The sequence below is a fragment of the Calliphora vicina genome, chromosome 2 (assembly GCF_958450345.1).
Source record: "Calliphora vicina chromosome 2, idCalVici1.1, whole genome shotgun sequence".
Taxonomy (NCBI): domain Eukaryota; kingdom Metazoa; phylum Arthropoda; class Insecta; order Diptera; family Calliphoridae; genus Calliphora; species Calliphora vicina.
Window position 1 is genome coordinate 22,059,793 of NC_088781.1, and position 18,278 is coordinate 22,078,070.

Genomic DNA, 18,278 nt, shown 5'->3' on the forward strand with positions numbered 1-18,278 from the left:
GTGCTAACAAAATGCTAAACTTTGATACCCATATTACTTATACTACCTTCTGATTTCTCATATTCTTAATGAATCGGTGCAAAAAATAAAGTTAAGTGATTTTACCAATTTCTATAGTAAGTGAAAGCTTGTTTATAGAGAAATAACATGGTGATAATGAATTGTGAAAATAATTACTTTTACAAGATTTATAGATAAAAAAATATTTTTCAAAATCCTGTCATTCTTACTTCAATTTTAAAAAAAAATTGTATAAATCTTAAGGTTTATATTAATTTATTAAAGTACTCATAAAATGCTTAAGTTTGATGCCCATATTACTTATATTATCTTTTGCCTTTTCACATTCCTAATGAATCGGTGCAAAAAAATAAGTTATAGAAATTTAGCAAATTGGAGAGCAAGTAAAAGCTTGTTTATAGAGAAATAAAATGTTAATAATGGCTTACGAAAATAATTGCTTTTTAAAGATTTATAGACATACACATATTTTATAAAATCCTGTCATACTCATTTCAATTTTTAAATTTTCCTTTTAAAACTGTATAAATCTTAATGGTTTATATTAATTTTTTAAAGTACTCATAAAAGTACTCATATTATCTATTGCCCTGACATATTCCTAATGAATCGGTGCAAAAAATAATATTAAGGGATTTTATCAAATTGCATACTAAACGAAAGCTGCTTTTTAAGGTAGTAAAATATTGATAATGTCTTATGAAAATAATAACTTTTCAAAGTTTTATAGAGATGCAAATATTTTATAAATCCTGTCATACTTATTTAACTTTTTAAATTTTTCTTTAAAAGCTGTATAAATCTTAATGGTTTATATTAATTTATTGAAGTACTCATAAAATGCTAAAGTTTGATACCCATATTACTTATAAAATCTATTGCTCTTTTATATTCCTAATGAATCGGTGCAAAAAAAAAAAGTTAAGGGATTTTATTAAATTTTACAGCAAGTGAAAGCTTGTTTATAGGAAAATATAATGGTGATAATGACTTATGAAAATAACTACTTTTTAAAAATTTATAGACATACAAATATTTTATAAAATCTTGTCATATTTATTTCAATTTTAAAACTTTTCTTTAAAAACTGTATAAATCTTAATGGTTTATATTAATTTCTTAATGGTTTCGTAAAATATTAAAGTTTGATACCCATATTACTTATATTATCTTTAGCTGTTTCATATTCCTAATGAATCGGTGCAAAATATAAAGTTAAGGGATTTTATTAAAATGTATGGCAAATGAAAGCTTGTTTATAGGAAAATAAAATGGTGATAATGGCTTATGAAAATAATTACTTTTTAAAGCTTTATAGATTTAAAAATATTTTACAAAATCCTTTCTTAATTATAGCATTTTTTAAATTTTCCTTTAAAAACTGTATAAATCTTAATGGTTTATATTAATTTATTAAAGTACTCATGAAATGCTAAAGTTTGATACCCATATTACTTATATTATCTATTGCCTTTTTATATTCCTAATGAATCGGTGCAAAAACTAAAGTTAAGGGATTTTATCAAATGATATACCAAATGAATGCTAGTTTATAAGGGAATAAAATTGTGATAATGGATTTTGAAAATATGAATTTTGTATTGCATAATAAAAGATTTATTAAAGGTTTTTATCAATTTTTTAAAAATTTCTTCAAAATTTCAATAAAAAATTTTCACATTAAAAAATTCTATTGTTTTTCTAATAAAAAAATTTTTCACAAAAAAAAATAAACTTTGTTGCCTTAAAGATTTTTTGTCTTTTAATAGTTTTTTAACATTTTCATTACTTGTCCTCTGACATGCTTTTATTATAAAATATTTATCGCATTTATGCCAATTCCATGAATGGGGCAGATTTTATTTAATTCAATATTTTGTTTTGATTTTGTCTTCAAACTTAGTGTTTTTCCTCGTTTATGCTTACAACACTTTTTTGTATCTGTTAATTGGTCAAATATTTTAACACTATAATGTGATATTTTGTAACGAGAGTAATACGAGTTGTGAAGTAATCTTTATTTAAAAAAATATTTAAGTAATTTTTGAAAAAAAAAAACATGACTTAATTAATTTCTTGCCTAAGATCTTATTTATAGAATAAACACTAGAGGCGCAACTAAGAATAAAATATATTCAAAATATTTACACTCTTCCAATTTGTTAGGCTGCCACAACAACAAAATACATTGATTTAAAGGTATTTTGTTGCAAGACTTAGGTTTATAACAGCAGACTTGGAATTTTTGTCTCTCAGCATTGTCTCTATAACTTTAGGTTTCCTTCATTAAATTCCCAATTTTAAATCTCTGCCTACATTTTAGGTTTGACTTTCTTTCAATAATCGAAATTTGTTAAAAATTAGTACAAATTTAAGGGGAATTTAGCAAGTTTTTAAATGAATACAGGAACAGATTTGGTTCTTATATCAGCAGGACAATAGCAGCACCTTATCAAGTCAGCTTAAAACATTTTAATTCTACTGACATCCTACAGATATTCAGTGGTTGTAATCCACTGGTCAAAGAGAAAAAAATCTGCTGGAATGTGGGATAGTAACTAGCGCCACAATTATTTTAAAATCTACTCACCAATTAAAATATTTTACACTTTTAATTTAATTTGTATAAAATTACACTAAATTATAATAAAGTGATTTGTATTCATTACCCTGAAAAACTATAACGCCCTACAAAATTAGCAAAAACTGTCATAATCGCATAAAGTTTGTGTAAAAAATTTATTATTCAAAAAGAACAAAATCATTTCAATTAATGGCCGACACCTCAAACAAAACCATAACAAACATTTTAACAACTAGCTGTGAATTGAAAATGTATTTATGTAATTTCAACTATGATTGAAATACGAAGCAGAGTTCTAAAATCATTTCAAAAATCAACAACAAATAATAATAAAATTAAATGAATATTAATTATTAAATACACGTACAAATGCAATACGAATTTCCATGGAAATTGAAATTAAATTAAAAAGTTCCGCTTTTAAAAAAAAAAAAACGCAGAGAGAATGTATTAAATTCTAAATAAATAAACTGAAATGTGAAACGAATTTGAAACCGAAATAAATATTACAAAAAATACACTTACACACACAATTACAAATAACTAGAGAAATTTCAGACAAAAAATTTTAATAATAAATACACAGTTGTATATAATTAAATGTTGAAAATTAATTAAGTATACAAAATGCAATAAAAATAAATAAATAAATACAGCAATGGAAGAATATAACAAAATTTTATACTACATATAACAAAAATAAATAACTAATAATTATGAAAACACAAATGAGGAAAACTGATCTATATAGAATGAAATTTAGATGTAACCCAGCAAAAGTTTGAGTCAAAAAAAAAACAATGTTTATATTTCATAAGGTTGTTTCTGAAATTTAATACTATAATTGAGTCCCTGGTATTCGCGAAAAAGAATTTATTTTTTATATTCCAACATTTTGCTGGGTTATTCTCATAAAAATTTAACAAATTTTTTTTTGTCTAATTTTCAAAAGCAACACCAAACAATAATGTGTAGTAATATTATATTTTAGTTAGAGATAAATAATTATGCAACAAATTTAGCAAATAAACAGATTTTCTAATAAAATTATTTAAAGTGGAAAATTTTTGCAATAAATTGAAATATTAATGAATTCATACAACAACCAACAAAGCAACATTAAACAACAATAAAATTTACATAGAAAATTAAATATTTTCTACAATAAAACATTAAAACGGAAGTGTAAAGAAAAATTTAAATACAACAACACAAAAAAAAAGAGAAAATAAATTCTAAATTTATAAAACTAAAACTAGAAATGAAAAATCGTAATCTACTGGATGGTTCGATGGCGTCAAGTAATTGTGCAGCAGTAACAACAACAATGTGCTTAGCAAGTAATGCAAATAACAACAATAATAATAGCAATATTAAAAACAATGTTACAACTCTAGGCCACCCACACAATTATAATAATAACAATAACATAATGGCTTACAACGGAAACGGAAATGCTAACGAATTCAACAGCAACAGCAGCAGCACTATGTGCAATATTATTACTAAAAGTAACAATAACATTAACAGCAATACCTTAGCATCATCTGCCGCATCAACAGAGTTGGAGTTGGGCACAATAGGAACAACAGTTATATCCTTAAAATCTATAAATTCAATAATTAAAACAGAAAAGCTAACAACGGCAACAAACACCACATCAGCTATGGCACCAACAATTGTATCGTCAATTACCACAATGCAAACAACAAACAAATCAGCAACCACACCCACCTCACCGCCTATAAGTCTGACCACAAATGGCCATCATCATCATCATCAGCATCAACAACATTCTCAAAATCATCATCTGCAGCAGCATCATCATCATCACCAGCATAATCAGCAACAACAACAACAGCAGCATCAGCAACAACAACTTTATCCTTCGATAACACCAACATATTGGCAACCAGCACCAAATCCAGCCCCATATTTAGTTCCAGGTAATTAGTACCAACAACAACAATAATAACAACACACCAACATTTACCAGTTACGTGAGAGTGTGTTCGACACATACCTCTCACAAACACATTAACTAACACTCACACTTTTAAGGCGTACAGAAATGTTACCAATACACTTATGTTACAATACGAGGGAGAGATTGAAAAGTCATTTTAAAAATAATAGATTTTTTGTATGATCATTTTATTTTCTTTTTGCCGACTATTAGAGTGTCCAAAAAACCGGCAAATTTAAAAAACCGGTTTCCGGTTTAACCGCAAATGTGTGTTTTTCAAAAAACCGGTTTCGATTATTGTCTTTTAAAAAAACCGGTTAATCGGTTTCGGTTTTTGTCTTCAAAAAAACCGGTTAACCGGTTTATACTAAATTTTTATTCAATGGAAATTTAGCATTTTTGAATTCTTTATGCAATTTATTTTATATCTTTTACGAAATGTTGTATAATGCTACAATTTTCTATAAAATAAATCAATATTTTTAAAATGGTGTCATAGTTTTTCATAAATATGCATGAATGAGCTGTATAAAATATATTTCATTAAAACCGGTTAACCGTCATACAAAATCCGGTTTGTCAAAAAACCGAAAAGTTAAAAAAACCGAAACCGGTGGAGGTTACAAAGATGAAAAAACCGGTTGACCGGTTTTCGGTTTTGGATACTCTACTGACTATACTTCGTCCTTATTTTAAATTTTTTCTTCTGAAAAATTTATAATTTTTCACAGACTTTTTAGCAAAAATATTGTCCCTCTTCTCCATGTAATTTATTCAGATTTCAAAACAACAAAAAATCTGACGTAAATGACAGCTGCGAATTGAGAATAAAAAGACACTTTTTGATAATTTGATCAGTTTTAATTTTCAGATCGCCATTGAACGATCCAAACAAAATAATAATTAAGAACTATATTAATATAATTTTAACATTTCCTCCAAATACGTGTAGTATATGTCAGAAATTCTTTTATATATTGAGTTTATTTTTTAGCTTTTACTTTGAACAATATACAATATAAATTTATTCAAAGTATTGGCCATTCTTAGCTATGATCTTTTCCCATATTTCTGGCAACATATGGATTCCGAGCCAAAAGAACGAATCAAGCCAATATCGGATATTCTGTTCCAAAATGAACCGACTCCCAGAGAGAGTCTGGGCTGTAAAGCGGGTGAGGCAAAACTTCCCAACCACTTCATTCTAAATAGTTTTTAACAAGTATTGCATAATGTGGCCGAGCGTTTCCATGATGGAATATTTCAGTGTCATGTCTGGCCGCATATTCTGGGCGTTTTTCGGCCAATGCTCGGTTCAAACAAATCAGTTGTGTTTGTTACAGTTTCCCTGTGGTGGGCTGGCCAGATTTCAGCAGCTCATAATTTTTTGCACCAACCACAGAGAATTACCTTAGCGCCATTGATATTTGGCTTTGGTGTCGATTCGGCTGGTTGGTGGCTATCCGGGCTTCACGTACGATCTCTTAAGCTTCGGGTTATCGTATTGGTTCCATTTTTCATCGCAAGTGATGATTTTCGATTATAGCGTTCAAACATCATTTCGAACATGCAAAATCGTCTTTCAAGTTCTTTCAGCTTCAATTAGTATGGTACCCAATTTTCCTGCTTTTGTATGAATCCTGCTGCTTGTAAATATTTTAAATTACTCATTGAATAGCTCCCAATGAGTTTGCAAGCTCTTGTTGAGTTTGATAACAGTCCTCATAGAGCAACACCTCCGATTCTTGGTCTTCAAACTGTTTTGTCTGGTCTGGGCGATCTTTGTCTTCCGTGTCGAAATCACCACTTCTGAACCGAAGAAACCATGGTTGAATTCCAAAACGTCTGTATGCAATGCAACATTAAAAAGTCGAGCGATTCTTAATGCAACCGTGTAATCTTTGATAATGTTTCATATCGCAAAATGTATGAAAAAGTAAAAAAAGGCAGTATGCTAAGTTTTTTTTTTAAATTTTAACTATGCATTTGCTTGCTTTGTCTTGATAAAGATATGACTGCATTGCATACAGACGTTTTAGAATTCACCCCATCTATCGCACGTTGAACAACGCTACCAAATTATCAAAATTTACTTTGAAAATCAGTCATCGATTCGTACAACTTATAGATGATTGTGTTCAGCGATGAGGTTCTTTTTGGCTTAATGGGGTTTGTTAAAAAACAAAATTGCAGCATATGTGGAGAGACTATCCACAACAGATCCTACATACTTCATTGTATCCAGAAATGCTAGTTTCATCATCGGACCTTATTTCTTCAAAAATGAAGGCGGAGCTCGCGTTACAGTTAATCAAGATCGTTACAACACCAGGATCAATGATGAAATTTACGATAAGTTGATTTCGAGAAATGGACCTATCAATTGGCCTCCAAGGTAGTGCGATTTAATCATTCATGTTATTCATAAAAACAATAACTACAGCATTTTCTTAAAAAACTACATTCTCTTAGATTTCTAAACTTATTTTCAATTGGCCCTCGCAGACATGTAACAAATGCCTGTATTGTACAATAAATGATTAACGGAGCACAGAGCAATGTGTAAAATTAACCTCTACTATTGTTTATAAAGAAAATAGCAGAAACTAAATGTTAATGAACCGAATAGAATGCAAATCATGTGATTTTAGGAAAATCGCACATTATTATAACTATTTTTAAACAATCAAATCAAATGCCAGCATAATTTAATATATGGAATCAATGATGTTATTTAAAGGTACCACCATTTTTGCAAAAAACTTGGTCGTGCTAAATTAATTTTGAAAAAGTATGTTTTTATACCCTACACCACCATAATGGGGAGGATATAATGCGTTTGTGCAGATGTTTGTTACGCCCAAAAATGTTAGTCTAAAGTATACCGATCGACTTATAATCACTTTCTGAGTCGATTAAACGATGTCCGACCGTTGTCTGTCCATGTGAACCTTGTGCGCAAAGTACAGGTCGCAATTTTGCAGATATTTCGACAAAATTAGGTACATATAGTTTTTTCGGCCCAAGGACCAAGCTTATTGAAACTGGATCACCTAGCCCCCATACAAATGTCCTCCCGAAATTGGACTTTATCGGTCATAAATGTTTAATTATATAAGTATCTACACAAATGTCGCTCCAAATATGTTTTATATATACGAAATTTATTTAACAAAATTTGTTTATGATCGGTCCATAATTAGTCATAGCTCCCATATAGACCCGTTTCCGAAAATCACTTTAACGTACATAAATCTCTTAAAAATGTTGGTATACACACAAAATTCAACATAAATAACTTCCACATAGACATAAATCACTCGACCTAATTTCATGGTGATCGGTCCATAATTGGTCATAGCTCCCATATAAGGCACACTTCCGAAAATCACTCACGAATATTAATTTTTGATATTTTAAAAGAAAAATGTTTTTGCACATTTATTTAGTGTAGGGTATTATATGGTGGGCTTGACCGACCATACTTTCTTACTTATTTTAAAATTACCCTTCAATTGACCAAGTGAAGTTTAAAGGTTTAGGACTTTCGCGATTTGAAAAAATTCATTTCTCGCTTACAAATGCACTTACATTCACCCGAGGAATATGTAGTTAAAAAAAAACAGAAATAAATTGCCTTGTGTGGGAATCGAACCGGTAGACATGCTCATGGTTTTTTTGTATTTGAAAGTCTAGCATCATACTCACTGCTCCTTGTGCGAGTTATTTTATCGTAAGTTAAAAATGATTTTAACATAAACATATAAATTAATACTATATAAACAAAAATAAGTAAGGGAGCTATATTCGGCTATGCCTTCACCAAAATAAAATGTTTTAATATTTTTAGTTAAACAACATTTTTTTTTTTGTAATTTATTAGTGGAACAAATAAGCAAACATTTTTTTTTTAATTTCTTTTTTAATTTTTTAAAAAATTTTTTTTTTTTGGGTGAACAAAAATTTTAAATTTAAATTAAATTAAATTTTTTTCCGATTTTGATCCATTACTATGTTTGTTGCAAAGGTCTTTGAAATATCTATCATTACATATCCATATTGTCTATAATAATGATTTAGATATAGATACAAAAAAGGAAAAAAATTGAGGTTGTCCTGGTTTTTTCCTTATATCTCAGCCATTTGTGGGCCGATTTTCTCGACTTTAAATAGTAACCGAACCGGGTCTATAATTGATATATTGCTGTATAATTCAAGTATGTAAGTTATTTGGAGGCTACGGAAAGTTGATTTCAACATTCAGACCCAGAGATGGATCCATAATATATACACTTTGTGAAGTCGCAAATCAAAAAGAGTACAAATTACAAATGACAAAGTGTAGGGTATAAAAATGTATGACTTCAATTGGTTTGGAATCACTAACGTCTCGTTTTTCAGTCAAAGCTGTAGAAAGCTGAGAGAAATGCAAAATTTCATTACCAAGCTGTATAAAAATAAGTATCTACTCTACCACTCATTACAAAATAATGTATGTGGTAACTACACCATTTCCAATTGTACTTCAGAATTTTCTAATTATATTTCACAAATTTTCAATTGAATTTCAGAGATTTCCAATTAAATTTCAGATTTTTCTAATTGTATTTCAGAATATTCCAAGTATATTTCAGAAATTTTCATTTTTTTCTCAGAATAAAACAAGGTGAAGCTACTTACAGCGAGTTGTTAATTTTGTCTTGAGTATATCTTTCATAAAATAATTATTTAAAACTTTTTTTTTAAGTACAATATTTTGCATAAATTTACTAATCTTTACTTCTTCTACTTTCATTTCAGGTATGTTTCTGTTGCTTGGCCTAAGATAAGTATTATTAAGAAATAAAAACGTTTAAAATTTTAGCAAATCCTTCAACATATTTTAAATGAACTTTATAAACTTCACAAATTGCTCAATCATTCTGCCACTCTAACTCTACAATAGCTTGTAAAATGTTTAAAATTTTCCAAACAATTAGTTAAAATACCATAACAACTACTACTCGAACGTTCTTTCTTTCTTTCATCATCATCATGTCCATGTTAAACCCTAAAAATACCAATATTTTTATTGCATAGCCAAAACAATAATAATTTTTAATCATTTTATAAATGCAAGTCATGTTTGAAAATGTTTTCATTCTCATACTATGCACTACTCGTACTGCAAAAAAGAACATCCATGTTCTTTTACAATGTTTTGTTGCTGCTGCCATTGTTAATGTTAAACAATTTAACAGACATATGAATATACATATGTATGTCCTTATACATATAAATTTGTTTGGTTATATAGATAGATTGTCTTTTAAAATATCCATAAATATACAGCTAACTGAGTGAATGACTGACTGACTAACTGACATGTCTAACTATTGGCCTGTTTATACCACAATGGCAAACATAACAGCTCAAAATATAGATTAACATGTAAATGTTTTAGATGTAATAGTTTAGAAGTGTGTTTGGTTAAATATGGTATAAAACTACAATATTATTTAATAAATTTACCGCTACAAGTTCAAATAAACAACTATGAACAATTTGGTACTTTACTGGTACTTTTTGACCAGTCATGTACAATTTGTGTATAATCCAAGTTTTTTGAATCTCTTTTGGATATTAATCTGGTCAACACAAAACTGTAGTGTTTTAGAGCTCCATTAATTTTTAAATTGATTAGTACTTAAGTGAAGAGAAGCCATCAATTTCAGTATAAAAAGTACTATTTTGCAAAGGTCTTAAATGTAATTTAAAATATAAAATTTCCAACTCTGCTTATTACTATACACTACTACTGCAAGCCCTACTTACACATTTGGGTAGTTTAGTCTGTTTCACAGCTTATTTTGTGGGCGACCCTAATAAATGCATGCTTATTAGGGTGGTAATAACATTAACATTTTATTATAAACAAAAATCTATCCTATTATACAATAGAATACAACCCAGCAGTTAAGCAAGTAGTCAATGTATCCTTGAAAGACAGTAACTGTCAAAAATATCTTATCACTTGGCTGACCCCAATTTATATATTTTGGGTCATTTGGCATGTATGTGCTCTTTGTAGTGCAGAGAGAAGACAATTGGTTACTTTATACACCCCAAGTAATCTAGCGTGAAGACAATTGCCACTTAAGTGTCTCTAAGTAAGCTGGAGTGTAGTCACTTTAAACGTTTTGTGAGTAATTAGTACGAACTGGTTTTATACAAATTGTGTTGATATAATTCTCATACAGTTTAATGCACTTTAGAAAGCAATCCACTGGAGAGTTGTCGGAGGAAGGTTTGTTAACTATCAATCCTTTATTAGACTGTCTATGATATGTATTTTTAGTTGACTATTTAAGGTCAATTAGCACCCGAACATGTTAACTCTTTCAGCCACGCTTTTTTGTGTCTAAGTTTAAAATCAAAACAATTGCATTTTCACTTTAATCAAGGATAGTTTATTATAAAAAGTAAGAAAAAAATTATCAAAACATTTTATCCATTTAAAAATACTGATTTTTACAATATTTTCAAATTAATATATACATCTACATCGGCAAAGTTTTGCAAAAAATCATAAACGATGACTTCAAAAAATATAATTGTTTAGCAATATGACAATAGATGCCAATAAACTATGTTTTAAAGACGATAGAAAATGTGGTTAGTAAACTAACCACCAAACAGCAAAGAGTTAAAATAACTATTAATGTAGCTGATTACATAGCTAGTAAAGTAACTGACACTATGTAACCGGTATGTTAATCCAAAACGTTGACTACTTTTGACCAGCTATTAGACAGTCTCATTCCAAAATGGTCAATTAACCCCCCTATTTAGGACATGTACATGTTGAAATAACTAGTCACGTAGCTATTGAAGTAATTAGTTCCCACCCTAAATGATGGGGAAAATCACTAGTTCGGGACTAACTCCTAGAACTGCTGGGTATTCTATTATGCCTGTATTGGTTTTTATATGTTAAAATAAAACAAAATTAAAACAATGGCTATGAAAAAGTGAGAGAGAGAATGTGCACAAAATTAGCAACCTGTATTTGGGGATATGCCTGTGTGATTATTCAATATATTTACTACATTTATGATTCTATATGCAAATGAAAATTTTATGAATATAATTGTATGTGTGGCAGTCTATGTCCATGTTTTGTTTTTGGCTCAATCTAAACACAAAAATACTATGAAAGCAATAACTACAACAAAAGAAAAAGCAATTGATTATACATTCATCCAGTATGTTTTATTGTCGCGACAAAATTTAATTTCATTCTTATGGGAGCAAATTGTTCGTAGAATATAAACATAACACAAATTTAATAAGAGTTTATTGTTTATGTGTATGTGTGTGCACATACACATACACACATACACATTTACCTATATATATGAATATGTATCTGTGTATGTACGCACTTAGATCTGGCCACTAAAACTGCAAATAGACTACTTATTTTGGCTTATTTTCCAGTTTTTTTATACCCTTCACCATGAGCGGCAATGGTAAATATAAGTTATTTCGTTTGTAATTTCTACAATTTTCATTTGCGACCCTACAAAGAATATATGTATATTCTGGATCGTTATAGATGGCGAAGTCGATATAGCCATGACTGTCTTGTTGAAATCAATTTTCCATAGCCCCCAAATACCTTACATGCATACATCAATATATCCGCTATAGACCCGATTCTGTTTATGTTTAAAATCGAGAAAATCGGCCCACAAATGGCTGAGATATAAGGAAAAACCGGGACAACCACGATTTTTGACCTATTGTGAGTAACTAAGTCATTAATATAGACAAAATGTATATCAAATGATAGATTAGATATACATATTGCAAAGACCTTAGCCATAGTAAATTGGACCTACAATGGGTCAAAATCGGGAAAAATATTTTTTAACTCAAATTCTTTTTTTTTTCAAATATTAAAAAAAAAATTTGCCAAAAAATATTTCCACTAATAAATAGAAACTTTTTATTTTTTTAATTTCGTTACCTAAAAATATTTAAAATTTTTAATTTAAAGTATAATTTGGTGAAGGGTATATAAAATTCGGCTTAGGCGAATTTCTGTATTTTTTTTTTTTTGACTTGCAAATGCTCATTGATCTGTGTAAATAGAGCAGGCTAATCAACATTTGAATATTAGATTTTTTCTGAAAGTGTACGCGTCGGAATAATGTGACACATGATAATGTTAATCCGTCGATTAGCCATGACCGTCTGTCTGTTGAAATCAACATTCCTAAGCACCCAAAAAACTTACATAAATACATGATTGATACATCAATATATCCCCCGGTTGCTAAATTCGGAAAAATCGGCCAACAAATGGCAGAGAATATAAGCAAAAACCTACGGCTACCTTGATTTTTTACCCACCATCCTTTTTACATTTCATGAAAAAACGGAAACTTTGTTTCAGCTTTTGGTACTTTATTTAGAAAAGCTACATAGAAAAGAAACAGTTAAAAAGGGAATTAATGATAAATTTCACTGCTGATGACCTTTTTATACAATTCACCTTCATGAGAAGGGAATATATAAGTTTGTCATTCCGTTTGTAATTTCCACATTTTCCGAACCTATAAAGTATATATATTCTGGATCCTTATAGGTAACGGAGTCGATTAAGCCATGTCCGTCTGTCTGTCTGTTGAAATCAATTTTCTGAAGACCTCATTTATATTCGGGATCCAAATGTCCAATAATTCTGTCAGATATGCTTTCGAGAAGTTTTCTATTTAAAATCAGCAAAATTGGTCCACAAATGGCTGAGATATGAGGAAAAAACGAGGACAACCTCGATTTTTTACCTACTGTTGACCTGCATATATCTGGATTACTAAGTCATTAATATAGACAATATGGATATCTAATGATAGAAATTTCAAAGACCTTTCCAACGACGTATATAAGACCATAGTATGGGTCAAAATCGGAAAAAATATTTTTTAACCGGAATTTTTATTTTTCACCAAAAAAATTAAAAACAAAAAAATTTATTTAAAAAAAAAAATTTTAAAATTTAAAAAAAAATAAAATAACAATTTAAAAAAAAAAATTACCAAAAAATTAAAAAAACAACTTTGGAAAAAAAATAAATTTTGTTGACCTATAAATATTTAAAATTTGTATTTTGAAGTATAATTTGGTGAAGGGTATATAAGATTCGGCAAAGCCGAATATAGCTCTCTTACTCGTTTTATTATATCACGTTTATGAACCTACCAGCATAAAGTCAGCACTTCTTATTATTTGACAAAATTCATGTGTCTCGCTTACTAATGAGGGGCTTAGAGCACAAGGGGTTCAAGCGCCTTTTTTCTCAAACTGAGTAGTTATTACCACAACTTCCTCCAAAAAACAGCGTCAAAACAATAATATTCCAGAAATTCAAGAACCTACAGGATCTTCTTTGCTATATACCACCAATTTACCATGAATGGTTTAAAGCATTTCCTCACGATGGAATGGAATAAATTCCGGAAAGAATCGAAAGTCAAGGTGAGGATGACCCCTATGATGGCATGGAATCTGATTATGACGACTAAAAAATGTAACAAAGAACCATAAAAGCTTTTCTTAATAAAATGTTAATAAAAAAATTGAGTCTATGTGGTTTTCTTATTAGGTAATTCAGAACTTTGAAAAAAATTAAAGCACAAGGGGTATAAGTTGACTTTCCTCACTTCAAAGGTAATTTTTGGGTATTTGTATATGTAAAATATGGTATTTTTTATCGTGTTAGATTAAAATATTTCTCAGGATCTCCATTAATTAAAAAGCAATATTCCAGATAGCATCTAACATTTTTTATTGTAAATTAACTTTAACCTCATTTTTCTCATTATTAAACAATAGTCACTTGAATCTCTTGTGCTCTAAGCCCCTCAAATGTACTTGCATGTACCCCATGAATATGTAGCTGTAAAAACAGCCTTGTGTGGGAATCGAACCGGCATGTCACGTCATGCTCGATTTTTTTTTTTTGGAATTTGAAAGTGTAGCTTTTTTGGAGTTTGAAAGTCTAGCAGATTACTACTGCTCCACTACAGAATTTTCCATTTGTTTTTCAGAAATTTCCTTTCGTATTGCTATTAGAATTTTCTGAAATACAAATGGAAATTTCTGAAATACCATATATTATATTTATCTGTGTCCAACAGAAAACCAATTGAAAAGTGACTGGATTAATCCACATTTTTCATCGACTCCCCCCATTTATAATAACATTGTACACCACTGCTCAAATGGTTAGCAAGAATATATGTCTATATATATTGTATTTTAATATTCAAATTTTGTAGAACTTTATAACCCAATATAGATGGCACAGCCAATAAACTAAGCACGTAGAAACACATTTTTTTTGTTCGATTCGTTTCTGTTTTGTTTTATTTTCCAGGCAGCCTAAATGGCAAAAAATGGAAAAATCAAACACATAGATATTCGTATGTACATTTTAGCACACCAGCAATGACAAACAGCTACAATGAAAAATAATAAACGAAAATAATAGAAATATACAAGTACATAGGCATATTTGTCAATTGAGGGCATAATGCAAAATGACAAAGTTCAGAAAATTAGCAAAAATAACCAAAACATACATACATACTAACTATAGACATACAAATTCGAAAACAAATTGGTAAAATGTTTAACGATTTTAGAACCCTACAGCCAGATACAGTCAGTCAACTATAGAATATATGCATGTAAGAACAAATTGTTGAAGTAATTTAAACGATGTTTATAAAATAATGACTGTTGGCTACAAATTTTATTTAGTTGTAGTATGATTTTTTTTTTGTTAATTTTTGGAATAACATGAGTTCAATTCAGGTGTTTTAGTGTTTTTTTTTATTATTTTTATTTAATAAACTTGTGTTAAAGTGAATTTTTGGGTAAACAGTTTTTTTTATTGTCAATTTGGGCTGACTTTTTTTTTGAGCACACTCTAAAAACAGAATCGAATAAATAAATAAAAAAAAGTAAACATGTGGTTATTAAATAAACACACATAGACAGTCATTCATATACAAATATATAGAAGGATATATGAGTATTTGTGTGAAATTCATATGAATTACTCATACCAATGCAGGATTTTATATATATAAATACTTAAATATGTATATCTATATTTATGTATGTACCTTTCATACGAGTATTTAATTTTTTAGTTAGTAAATAATTCTTTTTTTGTTATAATTATTCATATCGTTTTTTTACGAAATTCGCACCAGACCTATGAAGGAATTAAATCATTGATTTTGATGCTACCTTGTCCATTTTCAATAGCAACCTAATTGAGATCATACCCGAAATATTAATATATCATTCAATTTCCTAAGTTATTTGGAGGCATCGAAAAGTTGATTTCAACAGACAGAATGACATCACTATTCGGGTTCTATAGTTGAAACAAAAAGTCGACTTTTCAACATTTTATATACACTTTACCATAAGTCCCCAGAGTAGATGTATATAAATTCTGGATCATTATAGATAGCGAAGTCGATATAGCCATGTCCGTCTATATGTTAAAATAAACTTTCCATAGCCCTCTAATAACTTACATACATAATTCATACATCAGTATATCCCATAGAGTCCAGTTTGGTTGATATTTAAAATAGAGAAAATCTTACCACAAATGGCTGGGATATAAGGAAAAAACCAAGACTACCTCGATTTTGTATATATATCTGGATTACTAAGCCATTCATTTAGACAGTATGGATATCTAATGAAAGATATTTTAAAGACATTTCAAACGCAATCGTAATTTTAACCAATAATGGGTTAAAATTCCACATTTTTCATTTGCGACCCCATAAAGTATCTGGATCGTTATAGATAGCAGAATCGATATAGCCATGTCCGTCTGTGTGTTGAAATCAACTTTCCGAAGCCCCCAAATAACTTACATACACGATTCATACATCAATATCTCCGAAATTCTTCCGGCTCGGTCGCTATTTAAAATCGAGAAAATCGGTCCACAAATGACTGAGATATAAGGAAAAAACTAGGACAACCTCGATTATTGATCTATTTTTGACCTATATCTGGATTACTAAGTCATTAATATAGACAATATGGATATCTAATGATAGATATTTCAAAGACCTTTGCAACGACGTATATAAAACCATAGTAAGTTGGACATATAATGGGTCAAAATCAAAAAAAAATATTTTTTAACCCGAATTTTTTTTTTCATCAAATTTTTTTTTTGTATTAAATTATTTTTCCAAAAAAATTAATTAAAGAAATTTAAAAAAAAAAATTTTAAAATTTTTTTTAAAAAAAATTAAAAAAAAATTTGGAAAAAACATTTTTTTTAAAAAATTTATAACATTAAAAAAAAATTTTGATTTTGTTTAAATAAAAATATTTTTAAGTATAATTTGGTGAAGGGTATATAAGATTCGGCACAGCCGAATATAGCTCTCTTACTTGTTTTTTTTTAAATTGGCCATTGTTAGCTATGACCTCTTCCTATCTTGCCAAACCTATCCAAGCCAATATTGCATAGGTTAGGTTCCATGGGCAGACACTCGTCAAGCAGCTCACTTGTGTCCATTCAAATCTGATCCCATTGTGATACCCAAGGGGTTAACAGCAGGGTATTTAAAATACGACCGGTGTCTCCGAGGTAAACCAACCAGATTCTCCGATGAAGGAATGGATCCGTCTTAGATTCATCCTTGATAGCTCATCCAAAGACTATTGAAATGGGATTCCGAGGATACGTTCCCTCAAGTTTGCCAGAGCCGGGCATTGGCAGAATAGAATCAAAGTACCGTAGGCCCAGTCTTCTAGCATTTGTCCCAATTATACAGTGTCCTCACGACGGAGTACCATAAGTAGATTCGTCCTGCCGGCATCATATACGGGCCAAGTCAAGTTCGTTATACCACAGGATGGCTCGTTATACCACAGGACAGTTTCTGCTGTACAAGCATCATGTATTTAACAAGGTAGTTAAAACAAAAAGGATCTATCCATCCTCATCCATCATCGCACCCATTTTGGCCAATTCATTTGCTATACAATTACACTGATTTCCAAAGTGTCCAGAGACCCATATAAGCGTTATCCCAGAATGACTCGCTATCTCATTCAGTAATACCCGGCATTCCTCGATTAACCTAGATGTACTGAAGAGCAAAGTGACGCATCTGGACTATAAAGCGGGTGAGGCAAAACTTCCCAACCACTTTTTTCTAAATAGTTTTTAACAGGTTATCATGATGGAATATTAAGGTTTTATATCTGGCCGTATATTCTGGGCTTTTTTCGGCCAATGCTCGCTTTAAACGAATCAGTTGAGTTCGCTACAGGTTCCCAGTAATCGTCTGGCCAGATTTCAGCAGCTCATAACAGATCCCACCAAATTCAGAGAATTGCCTTAGCGCCATGGAAACGGTTGATTGACCTTACTTCACATATCGTAATGGATCCATTTTTCATCGCAAGTAATGATTCGGTGCAAAAATGATTTTCTTTTATAGCGTTCAAGCATCACTTCGGACATACAAAATCGTTTTTCAAGCTCTCTCGGCTTTAATTCGTATGATAACCAATTTCTCAGCTTTTGGATGAATCCTAACTACTCCCAATCATTTTTTAAGCTCTTGTTGAGTTTTACAACAATCTTCAGGGAGTAATGCCTTCAAT

The 18,278-nt window shown here is 29.8% G+C and overlaps 1 protein-coding gene across 6 annotated transcripts in view; it reads left to right on the forward strand.

Annotated features, from left to right (window-relative positions):
• The window catches only part of bru2 (bruno 2), a 294,037-nt gene that overhangs the window by 176,126 nt on the left and 99,633 nt on the right, over positions 1 to 18,278 (forward strand). The window contains exon 2 of one of the 6 annotated variants that reach the window (XM_065502497.1): positions 3,817 to 4,551. The exons of 3 other annotated variants lie outside the window; for them this stretch is intronic. In XM_065502497.1, coding sequence (XP_065358569.1) covers positions 3,867 to 4,551 — 685 coding nt within the window. In that variant the 5' untranslated portion in view covers positions 3,817 to 3,866. Of the gene's footprint in view, positions 1 to 3,596; positions 4,552 to 18,278 lie in introns of all 6 variants that reach the window. 2 more of the 6 variants (XM_065502495.1, XM_065502496.1) reach the window with 2 other exon arrangements.